This window comes from Zootermopsis nevadensis, unplaced genomic scaffold, assembly GCF_977971745.1.
Source record: "Zootermopsis nevadensis isolate Lab colony 2312 unplaced genomic scaffold, Znev_1.0 Znev_ptg000024l, whole genome shotgun sequence".
Taxonomy (NCBI): domain Eukaryota; kingdom Metazoa; phylum Arthropoda; class Insecta; order Blattodea; family Termopsidae; genus Zootermopsis; species Zootermopsis nevadensis.
The window spans coordinates 11,429,256-11,456,127 of NW_028259156.1; the positions used below are offsets into that span (position 1 = coordinate 11,429,256).

The following is a 26,872-nucleotide window of genomic DNA, read 5'->3' on the forward strand; positions in this document are numbered from 1 at the left end:
TTACTTACATATCTTTCATCTTTATTTACCTGCGTCATTGCCGATTTAGACCGACTATTGCCGAATGTGTACGAACCTTCTGGCCTTTCCCGCGAAGTGGGATGTGTGGTTTCGAAACTGTTATTTAGGTTCGATAAGATAGCTCAGTTGTTCGCGGAACGTGAAGTTAGTAGGTATGCATGTGGTGCTATTCTACGTATGGTTGTTAGTGACGTGTTGAGAATATTTTGTGTAACGTGAAAGAGTGACAGGTTGCAAGTTACCATTGTGATTTTCTGTTATAGCATATTATTTGCTTCACAGTCCTTGATAATTCAGTAATTTGACACTAGATGTTGCTGGCTTTGAACGTTATTACGAGACAGTAGTAAAATCGATTTTTATTCCTCGAAAGCGCCAGTCTCGAATTATGGGTGTAGTGTTCAGCGTAATTACATCCAGTTTCGAAATAATCATTCGTCATACTGTGGAATTTGTGAATGTGAAGTAAATTACTTGAAAATAATTGGATAGAATATAAGTTTTAAAAAGATACTTTTCTGATATAAAACAGTAACTAGAGTGAACATGATATCATATTCGACTGTAACCTCAAAGGCTCAATCGTCCAGAATGTTATCAGCATGGCTACGTTGTGTTGTGTTTGCATTAACAGTGACGATCATGTTCAGTGTTTCTGTTGTAAATGGAGATGAAGATTTCTGCGTCATGGACACATTTCGAAGTAATTCCACGTGGTTGCAGTTCACAAAAGAACTCAGCAATCAAGAATATGTTGTAGCACAGAAGTTCAAGAGCCTCCACTGTTGTGCCAAGGGGTACCGGAGTATCGAGTGGTAGGTGGTACAATATATACCATTATTGGAAACATCTTTCCGTCCGTTTTTACTGTGTAGGGATGTGTGATCAATCAAGTCGAGACCTGATTCGGATTCTACACGTTTCGCGTTGTTGGTAGTTATTCTGCTCCATCCCGAAACGTAAAATAGCGAGACGTCTTTGTATTGGAACATTACATTTTGATATTTGACCTTATAATACAGTTCTTTCAAAACTTTGTAAAATAACTAAGGATTTATAAGAAGAAGCTTAAAAATAAGCAACTTCTTAAAAGTAGTACACTGAATTATTTTAGTGCTAGGTAAGCATTTTCTTTTTGTGCCCTTCTTTTCCAGTGGAAATAAAACATACGATATTCTCTTTCGCCGTTTGTTGGTACTGAGTCTACAGAGAAAACATTTCAGAAAACCTTGCCCATTGCTCGCTGTGTGTGTAGTTGGGTAGGCTGTACCGTAGCTCAGGCGGTTAGTTACCGGGTTCACCAGGGTTGGTCCATATAGGATTTGTAGTAGACAGAGTAACACCAGAACAGGTTTTTCTCCGAATCCTTCGGTTTTAGCTTGTCATTATCATTCTACCATATTCACTCGTAAGCTTTCTGGGGGCGGATGTGGACAAGTGGTCAGTTAGAAGCCTAATGTCAAAGAAACGTAGTTTTACCTCTTCGCAACGATAACAATGAAAGTAACTCTGTAGTATCAGTATCTATGAAGGATGCTACGTTTTTCGTGAAAAGATCATTTAATGCAATTAAATATGCACAGTACATATTTAGAACAGGAATTTGTTCCATGAGGAAGTTCCTTTGTAAAAAGGCAGTGCTCATTGTGATCCGCACGTGGGTTTTGCATGTACGTGTGTTATTTTTAATATATAAATAAACCGGTTTGATTTTGTGAGCCATAAAGCAGACATGACAAGGTGGCCATGTTGTCGAAACAATACTTTAGGACGATGTGTCTAGTTTCTACATATCCGTAAAGCCTAGCTTCTTAACATGGCCATATTCCTTTCAACTTGATAGATTCCTTTACAGTAAAAGTGCATGTGGATACTTTTATATTGAAATTATACTGATTGCCACTTTTTGCAGTTTAGCAATCTTACGAGATTTGGCATTATGAATTAAATGGGATCAGCTTTAAGAAGGAAGGTTGCCTTTCTTATCCGCATGCATGATTCACACAGCCTGTACAATACCCCAGAATAGACCCTATTAAAATGGTTTGCATTTTATTCCTTCTTTTTATGTAGTGCTCAACGTAACATTTTTAGATCGTGTCCGACTGTATGCATGTTTAATTGTTTATGTGTTTCAATAACGACGCTGTCAGCAGATAAGTGTGTGTAGCATCGAATGAAGATGAATGAGTGATATGAGTTGGGAATTATGTAGAAGGAATGATCATAGCCTAATTTGCCTGCAGGGACGGAGGACAATCACGAAATATTTTCTACAGTCATTACTGATTATTCACACACAGACCAGCAACAGCATTTTGTGTGTGTTTGGGCGAGAGTTCGAAATGTTGACATTTTCATTTCGAAAGCCGGATCACCGCAACCCATTCGTGTGGTTCAGCATGATAGTTTTTATCCGAAGAACCTCAACCGTATGACGTAATACCTGTCATAATTTCCTGGAAGTCGTTAAATATTTAGACATGTTTTTAGATGTCATAGAAAAATGACACAGTTTTCCAAGAAATCCACTAATATATTGTGATGTGTTGGGGTTGGCATTGTTGAACTGTTTAATGACATTGTTGTATTCGTGCATTGTTGCGTTTAGCATTGTTGTGTTTACATTGTTGCGTCTGTTTATTGGCATTGTTGCATAGACATTGTTGTAATTGTATAAAAGCCGATTGACAATCAAGGGTTGACAATCGAGGGCCTACTCGAGCCAACACTGGCAAGAGGAAAGCCAAAGAGTTGGACTTGTCCAATTCGAGCGGTTCGTTGGAACCCGCATCCAGGCGCCCGACGCCCGGGCCACTGTCCGGAGCCCAGTCACCTTCTCTGCCGGCACCGGCAAAAGTTCATCGGCCCGATGGACCGTCGGTAGCAGCAACATCATCCACCGCTTCCATGAGCAGGACAGTGCAGCCCTCAGCCAAGGGACCCGGCTCCCAGCCGGGACCCTCTTCCTCGATGGAGGTGACTGGGGACCTGTCCGGGCCGCTCACTGGTGTGTCATCTGACGCCGCTTCTTCTTCCAACGCTCAAGTGGACAAAACGGCTCCGGGGGAGCGCCGTAACAAAACCCCGGTGTACGTCTCTGGGGTGAAGGACGTACGCAGCTTCCTGCATAGGATTCGCGCGGAGTTGGCCTGCGGGATCGTGGCGCAGATGAAGGGAGACCTTCTGGCTCTTGTGCCTGAGACCGCCGACGGGTTCCGGGCCACCGTCAGGGTCCTGCGGTCCCTCGATGAGGGCGAGGGTGTGAGTTTTCACACATTCTCCCTCCCTGAGGATCGGTGCGTGCGCCTGCTGATTAAAAACCTGGGAGTGCGCATGCCTGAGGCCGAGGTACGCGAGGAGCTGGCCGCCATGCACATTGCTGTGCAGGGGGTCATGCAACTGCGATCGAGGCGCCGGGCCATGGACCAGGACGGTGACCGTCCCCTTACGCCACACTTTATAGTGTCGATAGCACGAGGCCCCGACGTGGCGAAAGTGCGTTCCCTTACTGAGATCTGCGGTCTGCGGGTCAAGGTAGAAACATATGTTGCACCAAAGGGGCCCATGCAGTGTAAACGGTGCCAACGCTTCGGGCACACGCAGCGGAACTGCGGTTATGCACCCAGGTGCGTGGCCTGCGGGGACGCTCACCCATCCGGGTCGTGTGCCACCCCCAAGCAACAACTTAAGTGCTGCAGCTGCGGAGGCAACCACACTGCGAACTATAGAGGTTGCAGTAAGTGGAAGGAAGCCAAGACGGCCGCTGCACAGCGTGCGAAAGGGGATCGCGGCCGAAAGGACGACGTCTCCACGCGCCTGCCAGCGCCCAAATCGGCGCTAGCTAAGCCTTCCCTCGAGCAGGAGAACTTGGGCCCTGGGTGGAACCACGTGGTCCGTGGTGGCCGCGTCGTCAAGGCTGCGGCTATGAAGAACCCCGCCCCAACGCCAACTGGAGCCATTGTACAGACTGAGCGGCAGACTATCCCCAAGGGCGGCCGTGCCAAGCCCGCTCGTCCTGTGGCGCCGGTGGCAAATCCCACAGCACCTGCTCTCAAGAAGACTGACCCCACCCCACCCAAGGGTCAATCACCGCTCCAGGACATCTCAGATATCCTGGAAACCCTCTCACCACGGGTCTGCATTGAGTTGACACGACGTCTCCTCGCCGCGATCCATTCACTCCCCCCCGGGGGGTCTCGTCCGCGAGCCCTCCTCAAAACCGTTCTCCTCTTCATGGCCGACAATGACTGCACGGCCTAGAGGACACGGTAGCAAGGCCTTGCGGCTGGCTTACTGGAACGCCGACGGTGTCCGCGACAGGAAGCTGGAGCTGGAGCAGTTCCTCGGTGACTACGGAGTCGATGTTTGCCTCCTGAACGAGACGCACCTCACGTCGGGTCGGGCCTTGAGGTTCGCGAACTACGTTTGCCACCGTACGGACCGCCCGACGCTAGGGGGTGGCACAGCGATCCTTGTCCGCAGGGGCATTGATCATTACCCTGTGCCGGTATCGGGTCTACAACAACTAGAAGCAACCGCCATTCACCTGGTACTGGCAACCAGGAAAGTCAAGCTAGTGGCGGCATACCTCGCACCCACCCGGCCATGGATAGAGTCGGACCTGACCGAGTGCTTGAGCGGGGGTTTCCCGGTCCTCTTGGCTGGTGACCTCAACGCGAAACACACGGACTGGAATTCTAGCCTTATCTCTACTAGGGGCTCGCTCCTGCGTGATTACGCCAACAGAAATTCCTGCTTCATCTACGGGCCGGATTCTCCAACCACGGCTCCCTACACACACAACGCCACACCTGACGTCCTTGATATTGTCCTCATCAAGGACTTCGTCCTACCGGTGCACCTGACTGTCTGCCCCGCACTCAGCTCAGATCACCTGCCCGTCCTCGTCGACACCACGTGCCGATCGTCCTTTCAAAACCTGCCTGATCGCCCGGACTTCGCGAGAATGGACTGGGCTGCATTCCAGGCTTGCCTCGAAAGCAGACTACCGGGGAACCCCGTGGTAAACGACGAGGAAGAAATTGACAAGTGCGTCGAGGAGCTGACCAGTGCTATCCTGGAAGCCACAGCAGCGTCCGCTCCCAAGCTTCGACCCCGCATTGACAGGCGACCGCTTCTACCCGCTAGTATTCGAGATGAAATACGCCTGAAGAACCGGCTGAGGAGGCGATGGCAGGTCACAAGAGACCCCGCTCTTAAGACCCAGGTCAATCGACTCCAGAGGTCGGTGACCTATCGTCTCAACGAGTGGCGGAACGAACAGTGGAGCGACACGCTCGAATCCTTGGACTGCGAGGACCAGTCGCTTTGGAAAATGACCAAGCGTGTGATGCGAGTCCCCACTCCGTCGCCCCCCTTCTTAGTGATGGGAGGACTGGCTCTCTCGAACCCCGAGAAGGCAGAAGCCCTAGCCGACAGCCTTGAGGTCCAGTTCCAGCCGGTAGACTACCCGTCGGACCTGACTACAATTGACATGGTTAACGAGGCGATGCGAGCATACGAGTATGCCCCTGTAAATGAACCAAAATTAACCAGTCCATCGGAGGTCGCCCAGGCCATCAAGGGACTCAAGCTTGGCAAGGCTCCGGGCCCCAACGGTATACCGAACAGGGTCCTGAAACATCTCCCACGACGCGCGGTAACCTTTCTCACGAAAGTGTTCAACGCGGTCCTTCGCAGGCAACACTTCCCCTCGGCATGGAAACACGCTCGAGTGGTGTCCATACTGAAGCCGGGGAAGGACCCCACGCTACCTTCTTCCTATAGACCCATCAGTCTTCTCGACACGGTCGGCAAACTCTGCGAGAAAATCCTACTAACGAGGGTCCTACACGAGGTCAGTGAACGCGGGCTGCTGCGCGACGAGCAGTTTGGGTTTCGACCCAGACACAGCACATCGTTACAGCTGGCTCGCCTCGTCGAAAGGGTCAACAGAAACCTTGATGAGAAGCGGCTAACCGGCGCGGTTTTCCTGGACGTGGCCAAAGCCTTCGACACAGTCTGGGTCCAAGGCCTCCTATACAAACTGACCGTCCTCAACTTCCCGTCGTACTTGGTAAAAACCATCTCTTCCTACCTCGCTGACCGGACATTCCAGACATCCTTCCAGTCGGCCATGTCCACACGTCGTACCATGCGGGCTGGAGTTGTGCAGGGCGGAATTCTCTCCCCTGTGCTCTTCAGTCTGTATGTCAACGACATACCCACACCGTCCCGCCACGTCGAGTTAGCACAATACGCGGACGACACGGCTCTAGTAGTCACGTCCCGTAGCCCAACGCTTCTCGTCAGGTATCTGGAGACCTACCTCAGTAGACTTGAGCTCTGGCTCAGGGCCTGGAGGATTGCTATCAACGTCTCGAAGAGCACCGCGGTTCTCTTCATTTCCGCGAGAAGACACATCCAACAGCCCCGAGCAGTGCAGTTCCTCGGACAGCCGATCCAATGGGTCAAAACAGCACAGTATCTGGGGGTCACCCTTGACGCCGGGCTTACTTGGTCGGCGCACGTCAACCAAGTGGGAAAGAAGGCAGCGCAACGATTAGGTGTGCTAGGCCCGCTTATCAATAGGAGAAGTGGCCTGTCAATCAGGAACGGTGTACTACTCTATAAGCAGCTCATCCGTCCCATAATGGATTACGCATGCCCGATCTGGAGGTCAGCTGCCCACAGCCACGTCCAGAAGCTGCAAGTTCTGCAATCCAAGTGTCTTCGAATTGTTACTAACGCGCCCTGGTACGTTAGTAACAGGCAAATACATGAGGATCTGGGGGTCCCTTTCTTTGCCGACCACATCAGAGCACTAACTGAGAGGTTTGACTCGAGGTTAGCTGGTGTGGGGAACCCCTTAGTTCGGCAACTCGGAAGACACTCGTGCCGAATGAGGGCTGCCAGAGTTCACCCAAGGGCAACCGAGGGCGACTGATGTTCAGCAGGCCAGCCGAAGCCATCCCCAAAAGACGGCCAAGTCAGCACAACGAGTGGTTAGACTACTCGGCTACCCTGACTGAGGTTTTCCGTGCTTTCCTCAGTTGTAAGGCGAATGCCAGGGTATAACTTAATAGGGGCACGGCCCGCCACCCTTCCCCCCGATCATGGAGGCCATCAGCTGAAGTGATCTTCCCCCCATGCCGCAGAGGCCTTCAGCCGAAACGGCCCCTCCCTCTCTGGGTTCATACCCCAGAGACCCAACCAACCAAATTCCTTCGACAACTTGCCTGACAGGATAACCTCCCATCAGCAGCAACAAATCCCAGTTTGAATGGTCGAGGCTCCCGCCACGACGAAACCCCGTTAGCGTTAGCAAAATTTCCGTTCTTATATTACGACCGTTTACCATTTCCAGCAATGCGTCTTGTGCGCAGGAATGGTTTCACCTAGGTAGGGACGATGCTTGCGCTTGCGCAGGCCTCTGCCCTCAGTTAGCTTCTTTGGTTGGTTGGTTTAGGGTTGACAATCGAGAGTGAGTGGTAGAGAGTGGAGAGTGAGTGAGTGGAGGATTGGGAGTGGACGAGACCCCCACCGGCACAGCCTGGAGAGAGGTAGGGACGATGCTTGCGCTTGCGCAGGCCTCCGCCCTCAGTTAGCTTTTTGGTTGTGTCCAGTGGGACTCGTGTCGAACGAGGGCTGCCAGAGGTCGCCCAAGGGCAACCGAGGGCGACCGATGTTCAGCAGGCCAGCCGAGGCCGTCCCCAAAAGACGGCCAAGTCGGCACAACGAGTGGTTAGACTACTCGGCTACCCTGACTGAGGTTTTCCGTGCTTTTCCTCAGTTGTAAGGCGAATGCCAGGGTATAACTTAATAGGGGCACGGCCCGCCACCCCCACCCCGATCACGGAGGCCATCAGCTGAAGTGATCTTCCCCCCATGCCACAGAGGCCTTCAGCCGAAACGGCCCCTCCCTCTCTGGGTTCAAACCCCGGAGATCCAACCAACCAAATTCCTTTGGACAACTTGCCTGACGGGATGACCTCCCATCAGCAGCAACGGATCCCAGTTTGAATGGTCGAGGCTCCCGCCACGACGTAACCCTGTTAGCGATAGCAAAATTTCCGTTTCTTATATTAAGACTGTTTACCATTTCCAGCAATGCGCCTTGTGCGCAGGAATGGTTTCACCTAGGTAGGGACGATGCTTGCGCTTGCGCAGGCCTCCGCCCTCAGTTAGCTTTTTGGTTGGTTGGTTAGGGTTGACAATCAAGGTTGTATACCGTCCCACGCTACAATATTTCTGTAATGGCGGATTTCAGAGCGAATACCAATAATAAAAATAATAATAATTTATTAATTTATGTACTTGGTAACAGCAAAACAAGGCCATATACAGTCAAGGACTAAAAACAACGAAATGGGATTTTTTTATAAAGTAAATAGTGCAGCATAATACCTACAGCTGACGTAAGAGATCGAAAGGTCACACAATATACAGGATCGAAATGTAGAGAATATCCGTAAGCGAAATGTCATCTTTATTAAAATGTCAGTGCCCTTGCGAATAGCATTGGCAGCTGAGTCGAGTAGCTGGAGTACTGACCTTGACATTGTAATTTGCCATCATTGCAGAGTATTCTCCAGTTATCCTAGTAGATACTAATAATAACGATTATAACGTAAGAATTGAGGTTTTCACAGCGGTGAGTATGAAGATTTCTGTCTTCTGGGTTGTTGCGCTGTGTAGTCTGGTAGAAGTTTACCAACGTTTCAGAGGTCATACTGCCTCCGTCATCACCTCCGAAACGTTGGCACACATCGATCAGACTACACAGCGCAACAACCCAGAAGACAGGAATCTTCATACTAAGAATCGCCCTGATGACGGAGGCAGTATGACCTCTGAAACGATGGTAAACATCGATCAGACTACACAGCGCAACAATCCAGAAGACAGGAATCTTCATACTAAGAATCGCCCTGATGACGGAGGCAGTATGACCTCTGAAACGATGGTAAACATCGATCAGACTACACAGCGCAACAACCCAGAAGACAGAAATCTTCAATGAAAATAACCTTTATGCTTCGCTTATTATGATCTGTAACAACCACGGTGTTATATGCCATTTTGAATCCGATATTTTCAATTATAATTTTGCGTATTAGTGCCGAAAATGTGATCAAATCAAGCGGATGATGATGTATGGATCATGCAGAATTGAAATTCGTCACTTCTTTTAAAAGTTGTTAAAGGGGTCGAACGCACAATGGACTAGATTCTACAAAGTCATTGTAAGTTCCATTTTTAGTATAGGCTAAGTTATTAATATCCGCAAGTCATTTTTAATCAGGTATGTGGGCAGCAGGCATATTGCACATAGTGTATGTAACCTATCCATAGGCACAGTCTGTGGCATCGCAACGTGAAACATTGATTCTAACTAGTTGTCATATTTGTTGTAAAATACAAGAGAAATCGAAAAGGCAAGCCATTGCTTAAAAATAATTTCTTGGAAGAACTCCCAAAGTCTCATTTACTTTCGCCATGAACATTGTGAGTGTACGTCCACAGAGGTTACTTTCCATTACAAAATTATGCATATTGTGTCGGCTCTGAGACATCTGACGGTTCACTTTACTTAGCTATTCTGGCGGCTGTAAACGTCGCTGGGAAAACAGATGAACAGCAGAACCAATACTAGTCTGTCATAATTCTGTAGCATTTGCTAGTGGTGTGACAGGGCCACAGGTTTTTCGAAAAGTATAAATAGTATCATATACCAGTGGGGTAGTGAATCACTTTGCTTTAAATTTTGAAAAAAGTTTAATATATTCGCAGAGTTGCTTTCCAACACACAGGTACGAGGTGCGATCGGAAAGTTTCAATACTGTGTCAATAGCGGGCGAACCGGATGTAGTACGAGCTTCTGCCTTTAGGGGGTGCGGCCTACATTCATAGTGAATCAGTGTGCCAGCCGGCATCATCGAATTAGCATTTGTTTCTTAGTTACGGGCGTTTTGGTAGTGCATTACACAGACCCTCCTGCGATTTCGGAATGGCGTGTGCATCAAATTTTGCCAAAGACTCGCCAAAACGGCTGCGGAAACCTATGAAATGCTAAAGCAAGCATTTGGGGAGTCCGCAATGGGTCGTGCACAAACTTTTGTGTGGCATTCACGTTTTAAAAATGGCCGAACCTCTGTCGATGATGACGAGAGTTCTGGACGACCATCTTCGAGCACAACGCCCGAAAATGTTACGAAGATTCGGCAGGCCATTCACGAAGATCGACGTCGTACCATCAACGACTTGTGCGACATTGTTGGGATAGGCTATGGGACCTGTCAGCTGATTCTAAAGGAAGAACTCCACATGCGACGCATCATGACAACGCGCCAGCGCACACCGCCCTCAAAGTTCGGCAGTTTTTGGCCTCAAACACCATGGCCGTCATCCCGCACCCTCCTTATCCGCCGGATTTAGCTCCGTGTGACTTCTTCCTCTTCCCAAAGATGAAAATTCAGCTAAAGGGAAGGAGATTTGAGACGATAGAAGAGATTCAGGCAGAATCGCAGATGGTGCTTGACAGGCTGACAAAGAAAGATTTCCAGGGATGCTTCCAGGCTTGGCAGCGGCGCTGGGATCGTTGTGTTCACTCCCAGGGGAACTACTTCGAGGGTGATGGATGAATTTAATACCTGAGATAAGTGTACGGGTTTTTATAGGCGCAGTCTAGAAACTTTCCGATCGCACCTCGTATGTTACGATTACTACTACGTAACATTTCAGACGTCTGTTATGTTTTATCAGTCAATTATATTATTTTCCGGTTTAGTAGTAATAAGCACCTTCTGCGCGTCCAATCAAATAAACCTGATCCTTATCACAAAACCAATGACAAGAAATAGCTTTAGCTCCTACTATTCGTCATACTTCTGTTATTCTTAGGAATATTTTGTGGTGTGATTTTATATTCGCGAGCCACGTTATTGTATCTTGCTTACTCCGTCATAAAACTAATTTATAAAGTCCCAGGAAGCAGAGTCTTTTGAGAAGCTGCTAGTCGCAGAGCTTGACAAGAAATTCTGAAATCAGTGCCAGTTATCTTGTTAGGCCTTTTCCTCTCTCAGTGGTTTTTCTGCGTATTTTCTTCGTCTAGCAGAAGATGTGAATTCATACGAGTTCGTGTTAATTTACGAACCTTAATTAAATCTGTCATGTTATGTGCCACATCTACTACAAAGATTGTTGTTGAGGCTGTAGCAATTAGTTTTAAATGAGAAGGCGCGCGTGTATACATGTGCGTGTCTTTGCAAAGTGTCAGATCCATAAGCTTGTCAAGTATTTTCCATATACACTGACCAATGTAGGCTTATGCAATTTAATGATGTTAATATAGCTTATACCATAACAGTGAAATGTAACTAATTACAGCGACAGCTTGGTGTAAGGTATACACTCTCCTGAATGGCAAGAACGCTGGGATCGTTATTTCGAATCCCACTCCATACATGGATGTTTGTCCGGTGTTTTATGTTGAATTGTCCTGTGAGGATGTCTTACGATGGGCCGATCCCCGGTCCAGCCAGATGTCTAGAAAAAGATTTATAGTTTCAGTAATAATTCTGAATTGGAACAGTCCAGAGGGCCTAATCCACATAAGCTGAAGAATAACATTAAATACACACTGAAGAAGACGATACATAATTAATTTGACTTGTTCGAGTGGCAACATTTGCAGTGGTTGGTGGAAAAGATTAATCAATGACTTTCTTTCTATTCTCTGGCATCCTTGGCTTTCAAATTTTATTTCTTTGTGCACTTTTTATACCTACACTTTTTCCTGCCCCCCTCTTCCGCACTTTCCATTCGGTCATTTATATGTTTCCATTCCCCGTGTATGTCCATACCATAACGAATTTTTCTCAGCCCTTCTGACCTAAAACTAAGTATGCCTCTAGATTTTGCTCTGCCACCATATTGTTTAACGTTTCGAAATAAAATTACCTGGAATTAAGTGACACTTGTAGTCTGTCATCAGAAGTGCGCATAACCGCTATGTTACTGGTATTAATGATAGATAAGTTAAAGAACACATAAGGCGAATTGCCCCTAATTAGAAGAAATTTTGTGAAATTTAAAAAAATAGTGCGTAGGCCCATATTTTCTCGGCATGCGCAAGAATGAGAATACTCCAAGCCAATGCATTATGTTACCAATCCTGCCCACAGTCTCTGTCTTTGTACATGGTCATGATATAGTTATTTATTTGTCTATTGTTTATTTTATGGAACTGTCCGTAGATCTGTAGCGTCGTATTATAGTATGATATGAATCGGTAAATACGTTGAAGAAAACGGTCGTGGTGTAATTTAATAATTTAAGTTATTGTCCCGGATTTTTCCTCGGAGGAACTAGAGAAAACGTTAGTTCTCTCATAATAGGCGGTCTTAAGACTGAGATCTGAACCTGGGACCTCCCGAATACGGAGCATGAGTGTCGCGACGTGTTATGGATAGTATAGAGTGGCGAATAATTAATTATCCCATTTGAAATAACTGAATATTTTATTTATTTGTTATTTTATTTCACAGTAATAAAGAAAGGCTTGGGAAATTATTATGAAACGTTTGCACCCGAACGACTTTAGGGAATCTTGACGCAGGACTTGCATCTTTTTCCGTCCAAGATTCATGTGGTGCAAGAATTGCAGTCAAGAGATCATGAAAAGCGCCTAGAGAACACCCGCGGTTTCCTACAGATGATTAATTATGTGTCATTCTGTAGTTGGGCGCAAGGGGAGCTTTTGTTTCGACCTATTCTTAGGTAACTGTGTATATTAAATTTTGCCTTTAACATATGTCTAATGGGAAACGAACTGTTGCTTATTGAAAGATTTTCAGAAACGCATTGCATTCGTGAAGCGAATTTATGAGCTATGGTGAAATCCATCGTCATGGTATGGAAATGACAATAAGGCAATATTAAATAGAGGTTCGATAAGGACTACTTTCTGGATGTCGGTGGTACGTGACATCGTCAATTAAGAGTAATAACTGTAGGACTGTGTGTTCTGTGCGTGTCTTGTTTTGTGTTGTTAAAAGTAATTCTGGGTTTCGGTCAGGTCGAGTTTTACTGTTTAGTGTTTGAATCAGTTTAAAGCATGAGTAATATATATATTCTGTGTCTTACATTTTATAAAATATTTAAACAATTCTGGACGGTTTAGTTAATATAACTGATTAATACGGTCGGTGTCCACGCGATATTGCCGCCCTACTTCTGACCGCAGTTGTGATTGATTCTAGACGGTCGTTACGTAATGTGTATACCAGAAAGAACGAATTAAGTCAGTGCCGTTATGTACCACTTTTGTGCTTTAGTGTGTGTTGTTATTGTAACCGGTTCTATTACTCGATTCTCCTTGCCGACCTCTACATCTTGTAGTCTTTGATCATCAGAGGTAATTAGTAAAACATTTTTAAGTATTTTATACAGTTTTATCTCTAGTTGTTAAGCGCCACTTTGTCACGAATGTTATCCTAGGTGTATGTTACACAATTTTTATGAGGTCAAGTGTATATTTATTTAGAAAACAGAGGTCGAAGGTACTGACGATCGGAGTAGACTACTGGCTATAAAATTTGGACCCAACAGACGTAATTAATCAGGTTTGATTATTGAAGCGCTTTATATGTTTGCATTCTGCTAGTACTTGTGGGCGATTAAATCAAGTGTATGAAACACGCAGAGCGGAAAACAATATGAACATACAAAACTTTAAGTTACAGCTGTGTTTCCAGAAATAAATGAGATGATAAATGCAACATAAAAGGAGAAGTAAAGGAAGAGACAAAGAAGAAACTATAGTGATTCGACGCTGTATAGTCTGAGCTACTGAAAAAGCGTCGTCAAATAAACTATAAATACATAAAAATATTTAGTGACAATTCCCAAATTTTATAGGTCCATTTTGAACTGAAACGTGTCTTAAAAATAAGAAAATGTTGGTGGAAGTAAGGCATTGGAAATTATATTTGTAAGATGTCTAAAGTATATAGGAGATTAATTGTGTGGAGAATCTTTGGAAGCTGATAGTCGGTTAGTTGGTCAATAAATGTACCTTCTACTACATCGTATTTTATTAGGCTACAGTCCTTACAAGAACATGCCACTGGACTCTATCATAGCCCGATGAATTAATTCCACAAGCTCACAACCTATTTCCTTAATACTGACTTTAATATCATTTTCCTTTTACTGTTTGGTCTTCCAAATGGTCTTTTCCTTCCAAGATTTCCTAATCAAATGTAAGGTTAAGCTATCCCGCTACTCGCCATTAAGACGCTTGGAGAGATTCTTCATCTCGGCACTAAATGATAGCGACTGGTCAGCATTACGCCTGAGAAAGGGACCAACTGTGCCTTGGCGGGGATCGAATCCAAGTCGTCTAGTTTATAGTTATAAAAAATACTGACTGAGCTGCGCTGGTTCCACTGAAATGTATTCTGTGCATTTCTCAGTTTCCCAATGATCTTCGTAAAGCTTTCTGTTGATATTCCAGATTAGGAAACATTAAAGACACATATATTTTATTCGGTAAATGGATGGCTACAGAGAAAAATGGTACTCCACTTAAACAGAAAAGGCAGTTCGATTGTGGTCTTTATGTTTTGACACCTTGTCGATTTGAATGTGGTTACCAGCGTTTCGGAGGAACGTTTTCTTCGAAAAGTCGGCAACCAACTGCAAGTCGAAAAGCGTAAGTGTATATAGCTGTCTCCCTTGTTCTGCACAACCACACAGGGAGAAGGGTCTCCAAGAAATCCATGCGCATGAACACTTTTTTCTTTTTCCGGGACGTTGCCGTCACTTCATCGCCAGCGAATTCCCTGGAATAGTGACAAGGCTTAGCCCAAGAACGAGAACTGCTGGAAAGACCCATGATGGTAGGAGATTGTTAGTCCCCAACGACAGCAAGATACTCAGACTAGATTATGCCTCTCAGAACACACTCCTCGCCATTTCGAAGAAGAGACGTTAGGGTGGCAAGTTGTTCTTTGTTTATATTGCAGAAATTAACACTGCAGGAATTTGTTTCGGCACTTCTGTTCTTGACATACGCACCACGACGTGGAGGAATAGGGTTGCAGAGGAAAACCACCGGTTAACATGGACCTCAACTGGATGGAGGTCCTAGGTCGAATCACTACTCTAGAACGACAATCCTGACCTGTATGAGACCTCCGTCGTTAATTTCCTCGGACACTCAGCCAAATGCTGGATCCTGACAGTTTGCCTTCCACGCTTCTTCGAATTCATCATTTCCCCTTACATTTGACACAACATAAACTTTGAAGTTCAAAAATGCCATAAAGTAAACAAAGAAGAAATAGATTCAGATAACTAGTCGAAATCGATTAAGTTTATATCTGTTGAGTGTTCTGCTTAAAGTTTAATACAAATTTCTTTATCGATAAGATATTCATTAACAGCGTTTCTGTGTAACTTTATTAAACTAGTCGCTTCATTCTACATGGTGTTATATTTTAAGATGCATTTTGGTCACACGCTTTTCGCACGTGTTTTTAATGTTCTTCGTTACAGGTCTATACCAGTTACAAGATTTATCTTGTCTACAAATCTCTTGTTAATTATTTGTGCTTAGGACAGTGATTAGGAAACGGGTGGCGGGCTTTTGTGAACACGGTAATGAACATTCTGGTTCTATAAAATGGGAACTTTTTGAGTGGCTTCTCAGGAGAGACTTGGCTCCATGGAGTAAAGAAGTAAGTAGGACTGTATATTCCAAGAAGTCTGCTCTTATATTTGGCACCGAGATCATCATGATTTTAAAAACACATTCTAATTCTGACTATCAGTGTCTCCTGTTTGGGCGTGTTTTTCGGATACCTTCCTTTCTAGAAATTCGTTACTCGTCTGAAGGCGTACTCTAATGAGAAGAGTTTCCGTCTGCCAAGTAGCCTACTTACGTACATTGTTATGCTGGTGGTTTCTGCTCTTCATCACTCGATCGAGGTGCCTTCCTTCTTCGTAACTTCATTAGCGAGCTGTGTGTGTCCGTATGTCCGTCCCCTGATTGAACTGTAATCATTATTAATTGATCGGTTTTCTTGAAAATATATGAATATCACTATCATGCCACAAGATACTTCCGCAATCTTTTTATTTGTAATATCCTGCTATAAAGGGTCGTATGGGAAGAACGCAGATTGGTTGTGTGTGAGAACATGACGCAGAGGTGAATACTTGGAAATACGAGGTACGACTTAGCAGGAGGCTGGTGGAACCGCGTAGCAAAGCACTTCATGAGTTCACTGTTTATCTGATATTAGGGCTATCTGTTGAAGGAAGGTGTGGCGACAGGGTATGTAACACGCGTTAGGAATGATAATGTATAGAATATTTGTTCTTAAAACCCGAATGAAAGAGACTTAATCGTAAATGGGAGGATGATATTAAAATGTTTTAAAAATAGTGTTGAGGCAAGGGCTGAATTTTGATGGTTTAGTTTTGAGTCTATTGACTGGCTCCTGTGTTATGTAATGAAGCATTTGTTTCTAGAAAAGTCGAGGAATTCCTTGACAGATGCTTATGAAGGACTCTGCTGAATTAAGTCTGTTGATGGAAAGTAGGACTGTGGGTGAACAAGCGATTGTGGCCTGTAGTAATGTAACTTAGCATTTACTTGGCGTGATTAAATGGTGACTGTTAAACCATCAGTTGGGATAGCCTTGCCGTGGTCTAGTCTTGTACCGAGTTCTGGTCCATGCTAGCTCTGAAACAGGCCTTCGATCGTGGTCAGTATCCATGTAGACGACCACAAAAGAAAACAACCTTTAATAATGTTCAGTGCCGTTGTAGCGTTTCGCGTCAGTTCTCCACAATGATTGCTAACGGCACTGATCCTTACCGTTTGAAGCACGCAGTTCTTCTAAATAATATTTAAAACTTCACTTCTTATCAGAAAGAAGACAAAGCCGATCTTAATTACAAATACCAATTGACTAATGATTTAAGGAAATAATTTGAGAACCACGACTCCTTTGGGAAATTTGCAGAGCTGCTGAATGTTAAAGTAGACGGTAATTACGTGCTTCAGCGGTGCTTTAAAGAGTTAAGATGACAGTAGCTCATAAAAGGGTTTTAGGAACACCGTGTGTGCACTGAAATCACTAGGTCAACGTGATCAATCTGCGCTTTTTATGTAAAATTTCAGTTAGGAAAGAAAGGTGTTATGATAACGTACAAATATTTATCTAACAAAGCGCAATATATAATAAAATTTAGTGTTTTAATTAGTAAAAATATTAACTGGCATTGTTTTTGATACACTACAGTTTACATGATATAGCGTAGTTGCAGTTGTCCACGTGCTTAAGCAGTGCGTCGTACTTTTTTACCTTGTGCATTGTATAGGCGGAGGATTTGCATTTCCGTGCTGTGTTTTCCTGTGTTTCATTTTTCCGTGGTGCGGCGCTTCTCGGAACGTAACAAATTCCTTTCGTGGTTTCGATCCTACACCACTTCCTGGCATAACTGAGAATTCGTTGAAATTTTTCATGGCTGGGTAATTACCCTGTTAAAATATTTCGACTGTGTTTAGCATCCCGTAAAATGATGTCTCTGTTTTTACCTTCCTCTCCTTCCGGAAAAATACGCCTCTATATATATATATATTTGTGTGTGTGTGATTTTAAATCTGACGCCTGCAGTTTATATTGTGATTTCCTGTTTTTACTTACGATTCTGTTCAGCATGTCAGGGTTACATTTGAGTATGTATTCCTGATGGATGAAAACCACATTCATTGTTTTTTGTAGTCTGAGCTTATTAGGAACAGAAGTATAGCACTGCATGAGTTAACATATCCTGTTGCTTAACAAAGATGTTTAACACGAACACAAATTTAATAATTTTGTATGTGTCTAGTTTTGCGAAAAATTTCGTACAGTTTCAATTGAGATTAAAATATACATATAAAGTACAGATAAAATAAATGAAATTCGCCTACATATGTAACTTTAGATCTTCAGTGCCAAATTCCATTGATATGTCTCAAGTAGTCTGGGAATTTCGTTGCTTGGCAACCGATCATGATATGATTTATTAAATGTCGACGTGGCGTAATAAATATAAAACATTTTATTTTATTATATTACATAACATCACACCACAGTATAATACAATACAAAATTGGTCCTGGACGAATAACTGACTCTTTGGCTAGTAACACATAAGAGGCTAAACTTAATTATCCATTGTCCTGTTTACTGATAAACATCACAAACAGAATATCAGGGCACCATTTATAACTGATGCATTGTTTGTGAAAATAACTTTTACATTTTGTATTTATCCCTGTGTAGCTGTTCCTCCATCCTTGTTTCAGGATATTAATATCATACGCAGGCATTGATAGGTGCTCGTGAAATTCTGTACGAACATGCGAATGGATTAATTAAATTTTAATTTCCTGTGCGTTAACAGCATCAACGTGACAGCAATGCAGACTTGTGAGGTGCAAAGAACACTAGTATCTTGCAGTGAGTGTAGGCTGCAGGAAGGGCATATATTTGACAGATTCTTAAAAAATATTATAAGGTTTTATTGAGGCAATTTTTAATTGTTTAAACTGATTCGTAATTTCAAAAGTAGTTCTGAATTGGAACAGTTCACAAGGCCTAACCCGTACGAGTTGATGATGTTGATGTTTTTTGTGTAAACTGTAAAATAGGGCTCGAGTTTTGTAAGAGGCTTCTTATCTTTATCTGCCAGCCTGATTACACTTAGTTTTTCATCAGTTCCTTGAAAGTGTTGCTAGTCCTGATGCAACGTTACGTTCACTAGACAGGTTTTTCATAAAAAAACAGTTCAGAATTTTCAGTTTTTAACTATTACATGGTTTGCTAAGAAATCTGTGTAATTCTTACTTCTTATTTGAGCATTTACTTGTATTTCAAGTGCATCTTTTAAAGGCTAAATATAGATAAATTGTAACTTTTTATGAGAGGGTAATGGCATAATTTTGAAAGTTTCTTTTTGTATTGATGAATGTATTCAATAAAACATTGGTATTTTAGAGAGTTAAGCCAACTTTCGTGAAAGTAGAGGAATTCTGGTTAGAGCACACCATCATAAGCTTCTGAACAGTTATTCTTAGAAAGAAAGTCTGAGTTATTGAACACCATTATAAACAAGGCTTAACATTCGGTGGTGTGTTTATTTGAAATACTTAACACGGTCGATTGCATAATGTGCCGAATATAAATTTATTTTCATGGCGGATAATATTTAGGTTGTAGTCTAGTCTCCCGTGATACAACACAATCTAGCCATGTAGGTTGTTATGATAGCCAGTAGCCAGTCCATACGAGCTGCAGATCTGCAGCACCCCCTAAAATTTTTCAAAAGTTGAAAATTGATTAGTTTATGTTTGATTGGGATAAGTTACGTTGGATTATGTTGCGTTGTATTTTCTTTGGTTGGATTAGGTTAGGTCAGGTTTAGCTAGCTTACCTAAGGTAATGTAGGTTGTTTGTGTTAGGTTAGATAAGGTTGTTTTGGTTTACGATGGGTTAGATTGTCCTGGAGAATTTCTAGCGTGTACATCGGGTGATCGTGGGGTTGTCCTGGAGAAATTCTTAAAAAGTCGTAGGGTGGTGTAGGACACGTCCTGGATAGTTTATGCGAAATTTTATTGGTCATGGAGATTTGCTGGAGAAAATCTGGAGAAGTGCTGGAGAAATTCTGGATAAGTATTACAGTGGTATAGGACAAGTCCTGGATAGTTTATGCGGAAATTCGTTGGTGATGAAGAAATGCTGGAGAAGTCCTGGAAGTTTAACTCTTTGTGTTAAACAATGAGTTTCTATAACGGACGGTAAGATTATGTACTGTTATCGAGTAATATATTTTTATACTATCCAACTGAATAAGCTGGAAAACGTATTTATGCTCTGTAAGATTTGAGGTTTTCACAGCAGCGGTGAGTATGAAGATTTCTGTCTGCGTATTTATGCTCGTTTGTTAAGTGATGACTAACATTGCCCCGTTTAAATTAAAATTGAAATGGCATGACAATTTTTAGTAGAACTGTCTAGATTTAATTTAAACTTAATCGGTTTCTCCATTTCGAGTTTCATTAATTCTTCTGCCTGGCTAATAGTGTGCCGCCAGACTACTAAAATTGTAGGAATGTAAGAAAAGTGTTTTGCTCTATAACACAACAGCGGCTTATTATTTTAATGTACCCCATCATTGTGGTGCCATTTGTTTCTTCATCTATTTAACGACTCTTGCAGTAGCTGAGACTATATAGCGTCGTTGAGTGAGAGGATGATGGTGAATAGTGGACTGGAAAGAAAATGAAAGGAAACGGTCGTGTCTTATTTTAAGGTACTGTCCCGGAATTTTCCTGTAAGGATTGACGAAAACCACGCAAAACCTTAGTCATGGTAGCCGGTTTCTGGGCCGATATTTGAATTTGGGACCTCCCGAATGCGAAAGAGGAGTGATAACCACTCGACCACGACGTTCGGTCGTGGTGCTATGGTTGGAAAGACTTAATAATATTGAATTTCCGCATCACCGGATTTATAGATCAAGATTCGTCAATGGCAACAGACGGACGGACGTAGCAATTTAATAGGCTTTCTGCAAGGTCACGAACGCCCCTAAAAATACGTGGGATGAAATACGAAAGTAACCTCTGAGTTATGTATGTATGTGCTCTGTGGAACATAGTATCTTCACTGTAAACACATTGTTTTGTTTCTTTAGCATTATGATTCTTTCTCTTATTCTTTATGCACTGCCCTTTTACTTTTCGAGTTTTTTAAACTTCATCTTGAATCTTTAAATGGGGCTAGAAGTAATAAATGACAGGTTTATTGCGGGCAAAATTGGCATGGGTTTGCCTGTTTGAATGCCATTTTTCAGTGCCAGAAGCAGAACAGAGCGTTTCAGAGAATCGGAGGAAACTTGTAGTCCGCAAGATTTTATACCCGTTTTCTATAAGACTCGCAGTAGCAAGCTTCAACGAATATTATTGCGCGGTAGTAGGAAAACATTACGTTCTCTGAAACGTGAAATTTCTTGCATCAGTGATTTCGCGTAACTATATACAATCCGCATGTGAACACAATTAGATAAAGAATGTCGAGCTTCTAGAATGTACTACGGCCTTCAGAGCATCTATTCCTTCTTTACAATAAGTCGTGACACCCGCAGAACGATTTCAGGGGATGCTGAGTACCGCTTGAATTTTACGTGCCTTCATTTTAACTTTTAAATAATTACTCTATAACTATTTCATTGATAAAAAATTAGTAGGTGGGTCTCTTTATTTTCTTGCGAGGAGCCCTACCAAATGTATATATAGATTAAAAATAAGAAACCTTCCATGTCTTTTAATGACTGTAGAGACCTAGGAGCAATTTTTGTTGAATGTTGATAGTTTTCTATAACGATTCCCGTAAAATTTTGTTTTATCTGCGGCAGAATCGAATGAGCAAACTGTAGTTCCACTCCTTTCCTTTCTTGTGTTTTTGATTCCGACTTTCCATCGGCTGTTTTGAGACCTTTTAAGATTGTCTGCCGGTAGAATTTGCAACTCAGACCTGAGCGCCTTCTGAAATTTTGAAAAATCGGCATCCGTGTATAAAGAACATAAAATGAATACATGTTGAGAAGATTGTTTCTGCTCTCATGTTTACTTCGAATCTAGTAAACGTATTTTGATGAAATACCTTGGCGGTCTGCACTAATTTTGTTGAGTAAATTTCATCTTGGTTCGTATGGGCGTTTTATCAGTTTCAAACTTTTAACTTTGTCAGTTTACTATGTAAAGATTTATATTTAGCATATAATACAGACATCTGTAAAATTACATTTTTTATATGACATATTTTCTATACGAAGTGGTCACAAGAGCCAGTTGAATCCAGTCCCATGTGTGGTGATCGCTTCACGTGCAAACTGTAGCTGTGTACTTTGTCTATCTTCCTGTTAATTACGCCGCGTTTGTAGTAAAACGTAGAAGTAGCTACAATTTAACAGCAGCACTGGGAAATTAGATGACAAAAAAAAAGCCTGAACAAGATGTTGGTGTTACCATACATCAGTAATGGATAGAAAGAAATTTTAGTTCCGTTTCCATTTACGTCTTTCACAAACTATGAGCTACAGGACTAAAATAGCAAGCCAAGTGTTGGCGCATCTGTGTGAGTTAAGTGATAAATTTAAACACGTTTCGCGTCATTTTCATCTTTCCGTTTGTTTCCGTCTCTTCCTGAAAGACTTAAACAGCCTCTGGCAATGTCGCGGCCGCCTCTGTGTGTATGTGTGTGGGAGTGCCAAGACAATCAGCATGGCAATGAGTCAGTCACTAATAAGAATTTCACGGAAAGAGGAACTGTACTTACTTTACATAAACCGTCCCAGTCTAAGCACCGCGCCTCGCAAGCGTGATAATGACGCACGGGAAGAAAATGTAGACATTTTTAGCCTTGCCACAAGGTGGAGATGAACGGTCATATTCAGTTCCTTTATCTCCGGTAAAGAACAGAAACTCAGTGGGATCCAGATACGATCTGGACACAGCTGTAGCTAAAAGAATATCTGCCCTGCAAAGGATGGAAACCCGGTCATCCATCCCGTAGTTTGTCACTGAGTCCATTATGGTACATGTATAGTACGTTAATATTCTCAGATGGTACCCGGAAGAAGCTGAATATTTGCGTTAGAGATGGTGGTACACTAAGGCTGGGTTTTCTCGCTTTTACTACGGAGGGAAAAACACAATGATCAGAGGGGAAATTCCTAACGATGTGGTAACACTACTGACCTCTTGAGCTGATGAGCTGAGAATGTCTCTTGTTATATGATGTAATACGTTCACTTTTTTTTTTGTTCGTAGGCCTGTAGGATTTTTGGTCAGTTGATAGCAAAATGGTTTATTGCAGCTCAGACATGATTAATATAAAATAAAATGCAGGAAATGTATTTAAATTAACTCATAAACTACAAATTGAATAATAATTGTTAATGAAGTTGATGTACGAAGATTTCTGTCTTCTGGGTTGTTGCGCTGTGTAGTCTGGTCGATGTTAACCAACGTTTCAGAGGTCATACTGCCTCCGTCATCAGGGCGATGAATATTACGTTGGTAAACATCTACCAGACTACACAGCGCAACAACCCAGAAGACGGAAATCTTCATACTCATCGCCCTGATGATGGAGGCAGTATGACCTCTGAAACGTTGGTAAACATCGACCAGACTACACAGCGCAACAACCCAGAAGACAGAAATCTTCATACTCACCGCTGTGAAAACCTCAAATCTTACAAGTTGATGTACGCTTAAACATGGGGAAGGCAGAGGGTGTGACAGTTTCAAAACATATTACACGGTGGGTCAACTGTTGTAATAAAAAAGTTGAGAAATTTGCATCGCCAATTACTTATTTTCTTCTTATCTCTTATTTAACAACCGTTTGATAACTGAATAATTGACATCCCTCCGAACAGGAATTATTTGTTAGTGATGAATTGAGAAGGATGAGACCTTACTATTTAGCCCTCAGTTCGTGTACTTCGTACGAAGAACGCTTCAATCTCCGTCCACGTAGAAATATTTGAATGGGGCTAAGGAAAAAATTTCCGGAAGTGTACAGAATAGCAGCTCCATGTGTGGCTTCTGAATAACCGAGCAAGTTCCTGGTAAATTTCCTGAAATTAATCCTTCTGGAGGGCTGAGATTATTCTGTGAAGTATGGTTACTGAAGCCACTTGCACAGTAATGCTTTGATGCGTGTGACATGCAAGCACATTATTTGACTGCTCTACCCAGTGCAGTTTCTTTACATGTGTCATGAAGCCTAGTCGCTAGCTGTAAATATTCCTGGAAACCACTTCCAGCCTCTCTGTACCCTAGTTTCTATATTTCCTGTCGTTCCACATAAAAATTGCAGATCAGAAACGACACACGTCGATTAATTTTCAAGTGTGCCGCCAAAACATTACAGGAAGGTTTTGGTTGACAGTGTGATGAAATTTGCATTTTGAAATGTTTAAGAACATACCTAGGGCTCGACCGATAACAAAGTCTAAACTTTCAAAACTTACGTGAAAATAGAACCTTATCATTAATCTTCTGGGTTATATCAGCGTATCCCTTTGTTCTGGATTGTATATGTCGTTCATATGTTTCCGTTAAGAGTCTGTAGTCGATCACATGTTATTTTAACCAATTATTTTTCTAATACGCCTGTTTCATAGAATATGTAACTGCCGTAAATGACAAAATAGCGCAGCACAATGATTATCTGTTTAGATTTCCGTCTTCTGGGTTGTTGCGCTGTTAGTAGTCTGGTCGATGTTAACCAATGTTTCAGAGGTCATACTGCCTCCGTCATCAGGGCGATGAATATGAAGATTTCTGTCTTCTGGGTTGTTGCGCTGTGTAGTCTGGTCGATGTTTACCAACGTTTCAGAGGTCACACTGCCTCCGTCATCAGGGCGATTCTTAGTATGAAGATTTCTGTCTTCTGGGTTGTTGCGCTGCTAGTAGTCTGGTCGATGTTAACCAACGTTTTAGAGGTCATACTGCCTCCGTCATCAGGGCGATGAATATGACGGAAATCTTCATACTCACCGCTGTGAGAACCTCAAGTCTTACATTATCTGTTTATTTTACCGATATCTACTTCTAATTGCTTTTAAGAATTGTTGTCTTACGTTCACCTTATTTCTCTTGTTTCAGGTAAGTCTGTTGGCCCGACATGGTTTTCTGCTTCTCTTTAATAGGTAAGACGCCGCTTAAAATTGTTTTAACAGTTGCAGGAAAAATACAATATATAAGGATATTACGCGTGGTAGCAGTAGATCTGCTTAGAAGTCCTTACATCAACTGCACAAAGGAACTGTTGCAGGTCATGTTGGTATGTTCGTCCGTACGTTTCCGAAATGATTTAAAAGGTTTAGATTAAATTTGATATTGGGAAATCGACACTAAAAGTTGTCTTGCGGAATTAATCTTTGTTGGTATCGAGCCAGTAGATATCCACTACTTTGCATTAAGATCAAATATAATAGGCGTATAATCATTTTTCTCAGAATGTCTCGCTGGGAAAGAAATCAGTGCATGACACGACATATAGATCTCATTAAGATCCAGAAGTTTTTATTGGAGCATCTTTCGATACAGGGAATAGGCCTGTTTCACAATATAAAAGAGATAATAGTTTATGGCTCTGCAGAGTACTGGTTGGGTGATTTGCTTCGCAGCGATAAATTTCTATCTGCATAGGTGAATACCGGTACCAAAGCGAATGAGGTTCGCGTACAAGGTCGTAGTAAACGAAGAAGGGTATTTGGAACATATGTATGAACTTTATGAATTTTACGAATTTTTTCGGACTAGTAATTATCGTCTTTGTACGCTATATACTTCAGAGAAGTAAGTTGTTTTCCGAAATTTGTCATGAACGCTTTCGTTAAATACATCCATATGTGACATACATTTTTAAAATATTTTCTAAACTTCCTATAAAAGATGAAGTACTCGGGTTGAGGTCTGTTGTTAAAAAAATTGGAAAATTTACCGTTACCGAAATGTTTACTCTGTCCATACCGAGAGATTTTAAAGAAAAGCATCTTTTTTTATTTCCGCTTGCATCTGTCCATATTCAGAGGCAATTCATGAGGATGTAAGTATGTTCATTCTCGAAAAGGATCCCGTCTTGCCACCATCTGTAGGTACGTGGCCGTCATATGCATGTGGCGTGGAGGTATTCTGGGAATGTTTGCCCGATGAGCTGCGTGAGATATATCACACTCAAATTTCTAAAAAAAAAAATGTGATAGTCAAAATGTTATTACTATATTAAAGTTTTTCTCCAGACTTTTGTTTGTTGTTTGTTTTTAGCTTGTTTCGTCTTTCACTAACCGCTCTGTCTTGACTAACCTCATTGTGTGGTATGACTGGTAAGTGCTGATACCGAGCGCCTTGTGATGCTATCAAGTCTATTTATTAATGTGATTTAATGAGACCTCTGACACTCCATGTGCAAAAGTGTTGTGTGAAACTTGAAACGGCGACAGGGTTACCGTCTATAAAGTATTAACTTGATAAACCTACATGAACTTTAACATCGACTCATAAGGGTTGGAAGATTCACTGACAAACCGCAGCTGTTTATGTTAACCCGACTGAAGAACAAGTCGTGGGGAAACTGACCTCTGTTCTGATTGTGTTGTAATCTTCTCATAAAGCCTATAACCCCAAAGTTCCTCGCGTCGGCGGTTATGTCATTAACTGTTGAAGTATAAGGAAGGAGTTCCATGCGTTTTGTACGGAACATACGTACACAGAGTGATGCAGTATTATACAGAATGTGAGGGCAGGTCTTACAAAACCGCGAGCCGCCGGTTGAGAACTCCTGATCTATAGCCTATCTGGATGACCTGATCTTGTCCAGCTGTCTGTCTACATGGCAACTTACTGGGAACGAAGAAGAGGACTACACGTGATTGCCATATTTCCTAGTCCATAATTAGCTAACCAGCCCCGACTGACAGGACAGGTGGCGACTTGCCCTACAGGTAGACAAAGAGGCCGATCAACCCAGCAGCCAAGCAAGACATCGCTTAGAGACGAGACAGCAAACTTCTAATTGCCAGTCCTTCGCATTAAGAAGCGTCTGTGAGCTATTCATTCCGCCGAAATGTCCTACAATTTGTACAGTAGAATGTAACGTTATCGAAATATTGGTCATAGGATTATTTGCATGTGTTATTTTAACAGAATTTACAAAATGAATGCATAATAGGGAGGTAGTGTCTGACATTTTGTCCCAATGTTTCTTGG

The 26,872-nt window shown here is 42.7% G+C and overlaps 1 protein-coding gene across 1 annotated transcript in view; it reads left to right on the top strand.

The window, feature by feature from the left end:
- The first annotated feature begins 124 nt into the window (after positions 1 to 124).
- Positions 125 to 26,872, top strand: part of LOC110831946 (single Ig IL-1-related receptor) — a 58,933-nt gene continuing 32,185 nt past the window's right edge. The window contains exon 1 of the mRNA XM_022068476.2: positions 125 to 836. Within this exon, the coding sequence (XP_021924168.1) occupies positions 568 to 836 (269 nt within the window). The 5' untranslated portion in view covers positions 125 to 567. The remainder of the gene's footprint in view (positions 837 to 26,872) is intronic.